The sequence below is a fragment of the Oreochromis aureus genome, linkage group 3 (assembly GCF_013358895.1).
Source record: "Oreochromis aureus strain Israel breed Guangdong linkage group 3, ZZ_aureus, whole genome shotgun sequence".
Classification (NCBI taxonomy): Eukaryota; Metazoa; Chordata; class Actinopteri; order Cichliformes; family Cichlidae; genus Oreochromis; species Oreochromis aureus.
Window position 1 is genome coordinate 38365753 of NC_052944.1, and position 13557 is coordinate 38379309.

At 39.9% G+C, this 13557-nt stretch overlaps 1 protein-coding gene across 1 annotated transcript; it reads left to right on the forward strand.

Moving 5' to 3' along the window:
- Positions 1-2446: 2446 nt before the first annotated feature.
- LOC116316672 (butyrophilin subfamily 2 member A2-like) lies at positions 2447-9282 on the forward strand. The gene is made up of 6 exons (XM_031735292.2): positions 2447-2633; positions 4802-5140; positions 5473-5686; positions 5877-5941; positions 7268-7387; positions 7501-9282. The coding sequence occupies exons 1-6, from the start codon at positions 2585-2587 to the stop codon at positions 8001-8003; spliced, it is 1290 nt and encodes a 429-aa protein (XP_031591152.1). The 5' UTR covers positions 2447-2584; the 3' UTR covers positions 8004-9282.
- The last annotated feature ends 4275 nt before the right edge of the window (positions 9283-13557 follow it).

Here is a 13557-nt window from a genome sequence, read left to right on the forward strand (position 1 = left end):
ATTAAAGCTTTAATCAGAAATCCTCGTTGGTCATTGTTGATTGATTTGTGAATATTTTCTTTTCAGATATATACAAACGCTCTTGTCAATAATCAGCACAACAAACCACTGATTGAAAGACACTTTTCTTTTGACAACGTAAATATTCATAAAATAAAAAAAATACAATTTAAAGTATTTGTAGCTGTTGCATTGCAGTCACATAATAATTACATTTCAAGTTCAAAATTAGATATTTAAACTGGTTCCATGTTGTGTTGTCGCCACCCACTGGTGGACTTGAGAGTTGTGCTTGTACAACTGAGTAAGAAAATACAAAAGTACAACTTCGTCAGAAGAAGAATTGTACAAGAATTGCACATATAGCATATAGAATTGCACATATAGCATATAGAATTGCACATATAGCATATAGAATTGCACATATAGCAGTCTTATTGCACGTGTGAGGGTTTGATCAGCTGCAAAAGTCTTTGTTGTGGAGTCTGACAGCAGTGGGGAGGAAAGACCTGCGAAATCTCTCCGTCCCACACCGTGGGTGCCGCAGTCTCCCACTGAAGGAGCTGCTCAGTGCTGTCACAGTCTCCTGCATGGGGTGGGAGATGTTGTCCAACAGGGATGAAAGCTTTGCCGCCATTCTCCTGTCACTCACCACCTCCACTGGGTCCAGAGGGCATCCTAGAACAGAGCTGGCCCTTCGGATCAGCCTGTTCAGTCTCTTCCTGTCCCCAGCAGGGATGCTGCCACCCCAGCAGACCACACCACAGAAGATGGCAGAGGCCACCACAGAGTCATAGAAGGTCTTCAGGAGTGGGCCCTCCACTCCAAACGACCTGAGTCTCCGCAGTAGGTACAGCCTGCTCTGCCCCTTCCTGTAGAGGGCACATATTCCGCCAGAGACTGAGGACTCCGTGTATAAGACGAAAATATGGACATTGTTTATCTGTGTTTTCATTTTGTATTTCACCGTAGTTTTTCACAGTGTTTGCTGGTGAAAAAAAAGATTAAAATACAGGACAAACTCCGTGTCGGTGCGCAGCGACATCCCGGGACTGCGACTGTATTTGGCAAAGTTTTCCCTCTCCTTCACTCTCACAGTTTCCAGGAAGAACAAACGAGTCTCCTAACATCACTGTATACTGCCCTGTGTCACCTCACACCTAATTCTGCCAGTATGACAGGTGTGCAATCTCCTGTTCCCTTTACAAGAAATACATGAGGAAAAAGCAGCGAAGGTGATAAAATCCTGTTGCCACTAACTAACTCTTTATCATGTAGTGCAGTGAAAAAGTCACAGATTAGTTTAAAGTGGACTCCTTCACAACAGTACACCACAAAATCTTTTCTAAGTCCTCGCTTTGCTTGTTAGGTCACTCTGATTTGTAATCCACACATTCTTTTTGTGGGATAGACGATTAAACTCACTTTAATCTTGACTCCATTGTTGTTGTGTTTAATTCTATTTTCATTGAATCATCGGTATGTTAGGCATAATGCGTCAATCTCTGTGCATTTATTTCAGCGTTCTTCCCGCTTATATTTTCTTTTGCGATTAATACAAACGCTCAATAATCTGCATAACAAACCACTGATTCACACTTTTCTTACAACAATGTAAATTTACAGAAAAATACAAAATACATCACGAACTTTTTAAACATTAGGAATCCTTAGAAGGTGAATTTTTCGTGAGAGCACTCAGATTCCTCTGCAGGATTGAGTAATGCTCATTTAAATATTCTCTTCCCGAAATCGAAACTCTTAAAAACATATTTGCCATAAGGACAGTCAAACTGGCACTGTGACGCTGAACTATTTTTTTGTTCTGTTTTGCAGTGTTTTCTACTTCTATACTGTTTTATTCAACTTTCTTAGGAATCTTTTGTCCTTTTGCAGCATTTTCCTTTGTTATATTGGCGTTTTCTTAAATTACAGCTCGTTTGAGCTCTCAGGGCCACTCACATCAATTAGTAATGGAGCTTCGTTTCAATGATCCCAAAAACTCTCAATACAGAAAACGCAAATCTGGATCGAAAACAATAATAACTTTCAAGTTCGTTAGATTTGCACAAAGTAATTTGTTTTGTTTTTGTTTGTTTTGCGTGTGTGTTTTTGTGTGTTTCATTAATTCACCTATTTCACACTTTCCTAACAAAATATAAAGAAACGAGGAGTGGCGCGAGACTTTTGCACGGTACTAAAGAAGCCGCAGCCCGCGAGCCTTCGGCCCGCCTCCTTCAGTCAGCTGATTAGAGGCAAACGAAGTCAGTTGAGTTTCGAGTTAAATTTGTATTTTATTTTAAGCGTTTTTAAATATTTTCAAAGGACTTCAGTGATTCAGATCTCCCAAACACACTAATAAATAAATAAATAAATAAATACAATTTAAAAATGTATGATAAAATTCTTACCGACCCTCCTACTTCCTGTTTTGCCAAACTGTAGTTCGTCATTTTGCTTCAGGCTCTTCGCTGGAGAAAACGTACGGAAGAGTTCAAGAAAGTTTGGGACCTTTTTTGCTTTCTTACCTCTCCCTTTTTTTAATCCCGTGGACCCAGCAGGTCACTTTTTCTGTGTTTCATCCATGTGTATAACCGTGTTGCTGCTCGTCGCCGCCCTGTCTTCTTGCACAGGTAGGATTTGGATAAAGGCGATCGTACAAGAGTGGTTCGGGTGTGGATGGCTTTTCCACGTTCCAGTTTCCAAACCGGGCATTAATATATTTGTTATAAAAGCTGCCGGGGACGATCTCCGTGCAGCAGCTGCTCGGTCAAAACGAGCCCGTTCAGCAAACAGAAGTTGTTTGAGAATAGTCAGGTTTTTAAGGTTTCTTCGTACTTCAGTTGAATTACCGAACAAAGTAAAAATGAATTGTTAATGTGTAAGTCGATGTACTTCTCCAAAAATGCAGGCAACGTGTAGGTTATTATTGAGGAGTGACAATCTAACTTTATAGAAGCGCAACAAAAAGGAGTGAGAAAGGGGGGGGGGCGGCATCTCCTGATTACTCTATGAGAAAAAAGAAAAAAAGACACAACTTATAAGATCATAAAACATCCCATAATTGCGAGACTACAGCGCTATGTTTCGAAAAGAGAAGTCGGTATAGTCTGAGAAACAGAGATAACGATCTCATAGGCCTGTGTTTAAAAGTTACGACTGTGAAGTCGGGCTTTAAGGCTTTTAAAGGTCTGTCCCTGCTGGTTCTGTATTAACGCTGCTAACACGAGTGTGATCTTGTGTCGTCTATTATGTGTTAAAAGCGTCGACTTCAGTGAGCAGACGCTTGCATTTGTCAAAAGGATTAAAAGGTAAAAACAGGAAGTGTTTAACTTTCGATGACTGGCAGGGAGAGTTTCACTTCGCCGTGGGGGAATTGTGGCCCACCTTTGTTTGGCGTTTTGTTTTAATCCCGTCAGACTGGAGGGTTTCCCAGCATGAACAGCTGGTCGTGTCACAGCATGTTAAGCGGTTTTGAATGTATCACAGACTCTTGTTTGCAATTCTTGCTGCCAAGTGTGAACCCGATTAAGAGAAGATAAGAAAAGATAAGATAGTAAAGTCTTTATTAGTCGCAGAGATTAGAAAGTAACATTGTTTTAGTAGCAGATTGAACAAATATAATAAGAACATAAACTCAATATATGATTAAATACAGATGAGCTTATCCTAAGGACAATAACACCATAACAATATAGAAAAACATTGTACTGTCTTGTACTGTAGGTATGTGACTGCTCTGGTTTTTTTGGGCGTGTGCAGGGCAGTTAGACAGTGTTTGCTCTGAATGTTGACTGACAGTTAAAGTCGTGATCTATCAAAGCCCAACATGTGTTTGTTGTTGAAACTTCCAAAAGCAGCTTCAGTGACAGATTTTCACTGCCTGAGTTTTATCCTTTAGATTTCAGGGTCAAGTTCACAGGATGTTTAGAGTATATCAGTGGCATGTTTGGTAAACACCCCTCCCCCTTCCTATTAAACGTGGCCTGTCATATTACTCATGTTGCATCCCGTAATCGTCTCCCAGTTCTGTTGAACAAGTGGAAGGTAGCTGTAAATGTTTGTCTCTGCTCAGCTTGTGATCGTGCCGTGCAGACAGACTTGTGCAACTCCAGAGAGTTCAGCAGTTTCACAAGGACAAAAGTGCAGAAGTAGTCGACACCGAACAGACGTAAATGTACTTTTCATATTCTCACTGCACATGTGCGTGACTATACATCGCTTTAACGATTTACAAACCAGAGAAAAAAACAACCCTTGAAAGGTCATTTCCACATCCTTTCTTTCTAATGCAGATATGTGTTTAGAGCAGACTGGTGGTCCCTTATCTTTCTCATGTGTAGGGGGCGGTACTAGTAGATTTGTAGTCCTCTTTTAGTTAAAACAGTTAAAGAGGGTTTACTATTCTGAGTTTCATCTTCATGGTTTGGTTATTGAGGTCTTTTAGCACCTTTCCACACAAAATATCCCTTATTTGCAGCGTCTTTATCTATTTTAGTCAGTTTTCTCCAACATCAAACAGAGCCAAGCAGAGAAACTGCCTGAAACTGAGTGTTTAGCGGCGTCTGAAGCCACAGGGATTACTCATACAAACACATGCCTCTTATGTATGAGTAATATGTTATTCTCTGGGTTACTAATAAGAAGCTGCGCCCTATAAATGTGCATGCTTTAAATTGAATAAAAAGGTTTGTGTGATGAGTAACGATATTGTTGCTACACAGATAAAAGGTGTTAGGAGAACTCTTTTTAAAACCCAGTAATGACCTACTCCATGTTTTATACCTTTTTCTCTTCACAGGAACAGCAGCCTCAGCAAACAATGTACCAAAGATCGTAGCCTCTGCAGGTCAAACTGTCCTCCTGCCCTGCAGCACCGCTGCGAGTGACGATGTACCAACAGTAGAGTGGACTAAGGATGATCTGTCCGCATTTGCCTTCCTGTACCGGCAGGGGTGTGAGACCTTTGAGATGAAGAATCCAGTCTTTCGGTACAGAACAAACCTCATCAGGGATGAACTTCACCATGGAAACCTGTCAATGGTGATATCCAACGTGCAGCCAAGCGACAGTGGAACATACCGGTGTGCGATTCGAAGAAAGGAGGAAACAGTCATTGCAATACTGGAGCTGTTTGTAGGTACGTCCACTCAAAGTTCAGAGCTGCATTTAATCTCCCCAAAGTCCCTTTCTTCACTTTGGAGATCTGCACATGTTTAGGTTTCTCTAAACACCCTGAGAAGTTCATCTCACACATTTCATTCTTTATTCTAAGCAGCAGTAACAGAGGCCATTTTCACCCACATCATTTGTGACAAAGATTCTCTTGGGTTCAAATGCAGCTTCTTTAGTTATGTATCTCTCTCTTAAAGCTCAGATGAGATTTCCTAATTGTTTCCCACAGTTTTCTATGAACATTTGAACTGAAATGTTGGTCACAGACAACAGCCTGAATAATTCTTACTTTTGCAGGTGCTGTTTCTGAGCCGAAACTCTCAGTTGTTCCAGATGAGGGAGGTGGACTGACTCTGCAGTGTGAGGCTAAGTGTTGGTTCCCTCAGCCTCTGATTACATTTCTTGATGATCAGGGAAATGAAATTAGTGCTGAAGACCCAAAGAGAGATGACGAATCCCAGTGGTGCCTCACAGTCACAAGAAGAGTGACTCTGCAGACTGCTACCAAAAGGTTTCAATTCAATTTTAATTTTCAAGCGTGAATTTCATTTATATTCTAAAAGATCTCTGAGAATGGCTTAATCTGGTTTAGTTAGTTAGGCTAAGTGGGATATGTTTTTCGGAAGATTTTTCATGTACACACTCTTGTTTTTCTAGAAAAACAAAGGAATAAATCTTAAATATGTGTCTTTTGATCACAGGGTCACCTGCAGAGTCCACCAGCCTGAGATAAACCGAACCAGGGAGTCAACGATTTACATACCAGGTACACCAGAGCTTTAACAAACATCTGGATCAGCTGCATTACAAACATTATTATTAATGTCTATGCTTTATAATCCATCCAGCTGTTCAGTGACACAAAGAATATAGCACGATGAATAAATAATTTATATTTAGACTATTACTTATTAACTCTCAGTAAATAACCATCAATCTTAACTATATTTTGGATGTTAAGAAACAAACATGTATAAATTGTTAATATATCTTCTAACATTGCATTACTGCTGTGGCCTCATGTATACGGACATAAACAGTCTCTAATTATTTATTTTAATATTTCTAAAAGTATTTAAATACAACCAGAGATAAACAGCAACATGACATGTTAACAGAAATTAGGATTCATAAGCAGCGTAAAACAACGTACAGTCCATGAATCAGTAGTTTATAAACCACCTTTAGAACAATAACTTGGTGTAATTGCTCTTCGTATAACTTTATCAGTGTCTGACACTGTTGTGGGGGAGTTTTGGTCCACTCTCCTTCACTATGTTGTGTCAGTTGTATATCCAGAGCTGTCTTACAGTCCCACCACTGCATTTGAGTCAGTTGGGTTTGTGGACTTAGACCGGGCCATTGCAACACCTTTTCTTTTTCAGCCATTCTGTGGTAGATCTGCTGTGTCGGGGATCATTATCCCTTTGCATGACCCAAATTATACCATCTGAACCTTGGGGTGAATTTGCAGGGACGTTTACTCCTGTTAGACTGGCAGCTGTCCTGAACTGTTTCCATTTGTCAATAATCTTTTGCACTGTCGAATTAGGACTTAAGTTTATTTGCAAATGGCCTTTTAATCTATCCCAGATTAATGATCAACAACAGTTGCTTCAATAAGATCATTGCTGGAGTCCTTTTTTTTGCGCATTGGTCTGACCTTGGGGTGAATCTGCTGGTGTGTCTACTCATGGCAGAGTTGTTGCATTGTGTTAGCACACACTTGTATGCTCCAGACCTGCAAACTTTTATTGCTCACAAACAATTAATCAAGTGCATTTGATCAGGAGCAGTTGGCTGCTTACCCTCTTTATTCCTATGAAGGCATTAAGAGCATACTTTGGTTTCCCACAGACTGCTTTTGCATTTTGTCTGATTTTTGTTAAATAAATAAAGACATGTGTTTTGTAATTAAATTATTGTCAAACTTGGTAAAGATCAGGTCATATTTTTATATTTATATTACTATGTGTTGATATGTAAACCTTTGGTGGTAACATTTCAGTTAAAAGCAGCTTAGAAAACAAACTATGATTTTTATTTTTAATCCCATTGTTCATGCTTGATGTTCTTTAAAAAATCATTTCAGATGAATGCATGAAGTCCTCCACTCGAATCATCATAAGCACTGCTGTGGCAACGACCATCATAGTGTGCACACTAATCTATGCTCTTGCGCTCTTTTTAGTCAAGAGAGGTTACTTGTCTGGTAAGTCAGTTTTTTGGCTCTATGTTTAACTATTACTAAGTATTTTTTCATTCACTAACTTTTGTCTTTGTGTGGAGAAAGTGCTAACTGTATATGTTTTTGTGTTCATCCAGTGGGAGGACAAAAATCGAGCTCGGAGAAAGATGAGCTAATCAAACAATTAACTAAAGAGCTGAATGACCTCAAATCCAGGCAGAGTCCAGCACAACAGCCCAGCCAGTCTACAAATAACCCTAGATCCTCACCAGGCACCTCAAAGCGTGACATCCCACCCCCACCAAAGTCTCCCTACCACAGCAAGCCCCTTAAGCCAGCATCCTCAACCAACAACAACAGTCCTGTCGCTTCAGGACAAAATCCGGCACGCAGCCCACAGATGAGAAGAAGCAGTCACGGCAGCAGTTCTGCTGTCTCAATAACTAATGGTGCTGCGTCATTCAATCCTCCTCCAGATTCAAAAGACAAACCTCTTCCCCGTTCAACGAGTCTGTCTGAGAAACGGCCTCGTAATGTCATTGCAAAGTCTTCACGCAGGAATACTCTCTCAGGCATTTCCAACAACCCCTACGGTGTCCTGGCAGATTTATCAGAAGACGAAAATCCGCTGATTGGATAAAGAAGGATAACCAAATGTGATCAGCTTTTATATTTGTATAAATGAAACAAAACATCTCAGGTTAGTGATTGAATCTTAGTAAAAGCTGTCACTTAGATCGGAGTTTGGGTGGTTTGAAAAAGAAAAAAGGAAAAGTAACGTGTACAAAATTCTTCCCACTGAGCCTCTAAAGCCGGCTGAATCATCAGCTTTGAGCAGCAAAGATCAGAGCAGATTACTCTAAACCTTTGCAGCTTGAGAGTGATCCATATTTTAATACCTACTACACAAGGCTGCTTATAAGAAAAGTTTTAGTGTAGTCTATTTATAAAACAGAAACTTGGAATAAGTTGGGGAAATAACCTTGTTATAAACACTTGTTTTGATAGTCTTAACTTGCACAGACCTTATGGGTCACAGTCACAGTTTATGGGTCAGATTGACCCTCATTTACTAGTTTATTAACAGCATGTAGACACAAATCTGTTGTGTGTATGTGTGTTTCACACGCAAATGAGTGATTTAACCCCATTTCCATACAGTTTGTTCATACTTTATGAACAAATTAAGGCAAGCACTGCCATAGGAAATGTAAAAATTTAAAATGAATAGCATTTTACCACCACTACTACTATATATTTTTTTTACTTGAGCCACAGTGAATATCTCAGTTCAATGCAATTAAATTTCATATTTATAAAGCACCAAATCACAACAACAGATTGCCTCAAGGTGCTTCAGAGGGCCCTCTGACCCTTCAGAGGGTCAGAGGGCCCGGTGGCGCCAGTGTCCGGCAGCCTCGCCTCTGTCAGTGCGCCCCAGGGCAGGTGTGGCTACAATGTAGCTGCCATCACCAGTGTGTGAATGTGTGTGTGAATGGGTGAATGACTGGATGTGTAAAGCGCTTTGGGGTCCTTAGGAACTAGTAAAGCGCTATACAAATACAGGCCATTTACCATTTATATTGTAAAGTAAAGATCTACAATAATATGAAATTGTGAATTATATTCAGAGCCTCTGTTACTTCAGCCTTACAGTTTTTTCATCACTATGATGGAAAGCACAGATGCTTTAAGTGTTTACTTTTCACTCTTGGGATTTTTTTGCTGGGAATTAAATTCTTGTTGTTTTGCACTTTTCTCTTTAATGTGATGTTTATAAATGATGTTATTTTGCATTTGTGTTTCATTACAGCGATTTGACTGGTGGGGTTTTGTACAGTTTCCTAGTATAAAAGTTACATTCATTAAAAAATTGATCATGCTGCAGTCTTTGTGCATTAAAAGGAGACTAAATAAAACCAGAGTGCTTCCTGTCTATGAGCAGCATATTATTGAAAGCTTTGCTGGCTGTGGAAGGAAGAATGAAAAGTTTGAAGTTTTTATTATATTAATAGGAGCAAACACTTGATCATCTTTGATCCTGCAAGAATTGAGGTCTTCCACATTTGGTGTTATCACATCCCATTTAGAGACTAAGGATGCTGTGTGTTTTATTTGTTTGTTTGTTTTTTTTAACATTTGTTTTTACAGCGCTCAAAAAAATTAAAGGGACACTTTTTAACCCAGAGGTTCCCAAAGTGTGGGCCCGCCCCCTAGGGGGGACGCTGAGCCATTGCAGGGGGGGGGGGCGCGGTATGAAAAGAAAAAAAAAAAAAAAGAGCGCTTGGACACTGTGGACAGGTTTTTGACGGGGCTCCCACACAAACGCAAAGCAGGAGATGAAGCATCGCCAAATATGTTTCCAAACCAACTTCCTTCCAAGCCAAAGACAGGAAAATATGGTGAAGCATATCTTCCCTTTGGCTTCACCTGCACAAGTGCCCAGGTAGGTCTGCGACAGAATTAGTTTCCCCTGCGTCGGGAGCACACGCTGGGCTCTCCAAATCACGGACAAACAGTTTCCCACATTCTTGATTTTTAGTTCACAAACACTTTTTGTAATGACTAACTACTCCTGACATTTTGGAGATGTTAGGACTCTGCAAAGGTTTGAAAGGTAGTTCAGCTCCTCCAGGATGGCACATTATTACACGCCATTCCCAGAAGATTTTCTGCATCTCCCAGCACAGTCTCAAGAGGAAGGAGGACACTATATGAGATAGACAGGTGCTGTATGAGTGCTGGAAACTACAGAACTTAAGAAAAATAAACAGGAATCTCTAACATAAAGTTTTATTGCAAACCTCATTCACAGATTTTCATACGATGCTTTAAACACTCAGGTTAGCAGAGTCAATTAAGGACTAAACCACCGTCTTTCTGACAGCTTGATGAGGCTTCCTGATTCACAACAATCCACAAAGGACCCAAAACTAAATCTAACAAAGACACAAGCCATTCTCTGGAGTTTTCAGCAGGGTTTTCACAGCAGTCCCTCACAGAGTCCCTGCTCACCACTATGGTGACATTGGACTGTCAAAAAAGTTTAAGTGTTTTTTAAAATTTCTTTTTATTCTTGGCTACACCGCTCAGTTATTCCTGACAGCTGTCTCTGAGGGACAAAACAATGAGCCCACTGAAGTGATTTAGTATAAAATGCATTAAAAAGGGTGAGATTTGGTCTGACTCACAGTCTTATATAATCAGTCCTCTCCAGGAAATAACAATTAACCAACGATTAAGTAGAAAATGAACTTATGGCACTTCAAAAAAAATCAAAGGGACACTTTTTAAATTGATATTAGCATCATGTCAGAAAATGAATTTATGGCACCTTACTAAAGGCAGTAGTAATAAGGTAACAATAACATCTCTCTTTCTATGACCGCCCATCAAAAAGTCCTCAGTGGACATTAAAGCTGGACCTCAGTGGCATTTTGGACACTAAGCCGATATTGTCAGTAGATGTCAGGCTGGGACTGAGGGCAAGAAAGACACACACTCACATTCAAACATACTCTACACACTAACATGATACACATTGTTATTTGGTTGAAATATTAACCTTTTCTGCTGCAAATTAAATACTTATATTATTTAAACCTGGCCCTTCATTTTCTGTGTGCCAACCAACCTTGTTTTAGTTGTTTTACACAACACAACTGTAACCATGAATACAATACTTTTAAGAAATCAACATTAACTGCATCTGTTTAATTAGCTGACAGAGGAATATGTGAGAGAGAAAAGTGGTGTCACACTTCTCAGTGTTTCAGTGTCTGTGTTGGTTACCAAGTTGACTTTTATTAGTAGGTGCTGGGTTTGAATCCTCCGTGAAGCTGACAGTTGTTTTTAGTCTATAAAGCATATCTGTATGCCCATGCGTTTCTGCTGGGAGGAGCTTAAAAATAAACACTTTATAATTCCAAAGTCGCAATATTTTCACAATACTTGCCTGCTGTTTAAATCATTTTAATGTACGTTTACCTGTTACCTGCTGATATAATCAAACACATGAATCTTAATTAATTTATGTTGATTTATGAAACACACAAAAGACCCTTCCTTGCCTCCTTTAGGATGACAAAATCACATAAAAACACAACTTAATGTCCCACTTTTTCCACTAACACTACCTTTTTTTCCGCTAAAATCCTTTGACTTCTTGTTTTTGAGCCTTGTGAATGATGAAGTTTGCTACATAAGCCTGGTTGTGTGTGTTGTAATTTGCAGTTTCTTATTTCAGTTTCACTCGCTCAGTTTCACTGTATTGTTTTATAGCAGTGATTTACTTCACAGTCAGAATCATGGTTTGCACAGGGCTTTGCCCGGGAGTTCAATTAAAGCATCACACTATAAGTTCAAGCTGCTGATAGCAGAACAGCTGCACTGGTATAATGTTAATGAGATTGAATCAATAATTGTTTTCTGGAATAATACAGGGAGTGCAGAATTATTAGGCAAATGAGTATTTTGTCCACATCATCCTTTTCATGCATGTTGTCTTACTCCAAGCTGTATAGGCTCGAAAGCCTACTACCAATTAAGCATATTAGGTGATGTGCATCCCTGTAATGAGAAGGGGTGTGGTCTAATGACATCAACACCCTATATCAGGTGTGCATAATTATTAGGCAACCTCCTTTCCTTTGGCAAAATGGGTCAAAAGAAGGACTTGACAGGCTCAGAAAAGTCAAAAATAGTGAGATATCTTGCAGAGGGATGCAGCAGTCTTAAAATTGCAAAGCTTCTGAAGCGTGATCATCGAACAATCAAGCGTTTCATTCAAAATAGTCAACAGGGTCGCAAGAAGCGTGTGGAAAAACCAAGGCGCAAAATAACTGCCCATGAACTGAGAAAAGTCAAGCGTGCAGCTGCCAAGATGCCACTTGCCACCAGTTTGGCCATATTTCAGAGCTGCAACATCACTGGAGTGCCCAAAAGCACAAGGTGTGCAATACTCAGAGACATGGCCAAGGTAAGAAAGGCTGAAAGACGACCGCCACTGAACAAGACACACAAGCTGAAACGTCAAGGCTGGGCCAAGAAATATCTCAAGACTGATTTTTCTAAGGTTTTATGGACTGATGAAATGAGAGTGAGTCTTGATGGGCCAGATGGATGGGCCCGTGGCTGGATTGGTAAAGGGCAGAGAGCTCCAGTCTGACTCAGACGCCAGCAAGGTGGAGGTGGAGTACTGGTTTGGGCTGGTATCATCAAAGATGAGCTTGTGGGGCCTTTTCGGGTTGAGGATGGAGTCAAGCTCAACTCCCAGTCCTACTGCCAGTTTCTGGAAGACACCTTCTTCAAGCAGTGGTACAGGAAGAAGTCTGCATCCTTCAAGAAAAGCATGATTTTCATGCAGGACAATGCTCCATCACACGCGTCCAAGTACTCCACAGCGTGGCTGGCAAGAAAGGGTATAAAAGAAGAAAAACTAATGACATGGCCTCCTTGTTCACCTGATCTGAACCCCATTGAGAACCTGTGGTCCATCATCAAATGTGAGATTTACAAGGAGGGAAAACAGTACACCTCTCTGAACAGTGTCTGGGAGGCTGTGGTTGCTGCTGCACGCAATGTTGATGGTGAACAGATCAAAACACTGACAGAATCCATGGATGGCAGGCTTTTGAGTGTCCTTGCAAAGAAAGGTGGCTATATTGGTCGCTGATTTGTTTTTGTTTTGTTTTTGAATGTCAGAAATGTATATTAGTGAATGTGGAGATGTTATATTGGTTTCACTGGTAAAAATAAATAATTGAAATGGGTATATATTTGTTTTTTGTTAAGTTGCCTAATAATTATGCACAGTAATAGTCACCTGCACACACAGATATCCCCCTAAAATAGCTAAAACTAAAAACAAACTAAAAATTACTTCCAAAAACATTCAGCTTTGATATTAATGAGTTTTTTTTGGGTTCATTGAGAACATTGTTGTTGTTCAATAATAAGATTATTCCTCAAAAATACAACTTGCCTAATAATTCTGCACTCCCTGTAGAAAATGCATCATGTTCATAAGCCAGTTAAAATGGACAACTCCTTTAGTCGCAGCACACTGGTCAACAAGAGATGTGCAAACTATAAGAAACTCTGACCTTACTTAACACTGACCAATAAATCATTCAAGTATTATAAGGCTCCAAAATCAAGGGATGAACCAGTGTTGAAACAGAAAGCAGATAGAA

Coding starts and splice junctions, on each gene's coding strand:
- LOC116316672 (XM_031735292.2), top strand. CDS start 2,585: ATGTGTATAACCGTGTTGCTGCTCGTCGCCGCCCTGTCTTCTTGCACA. Junction 5,141..5,472: donor AATACTGGAGCTGTTTGTAG/GTACGTCCACTC, acceptor TTACTTTTGCAG/GTGCTGTTTCTGAGCCGAAA. Junction 7,388..7,500: donor CAAGAGAGGTTACTTGTCTG/GTAAGTCAGTTT, acceptor GTGTTCATCCAG/TGGGAGGACAAAAATCGAGC.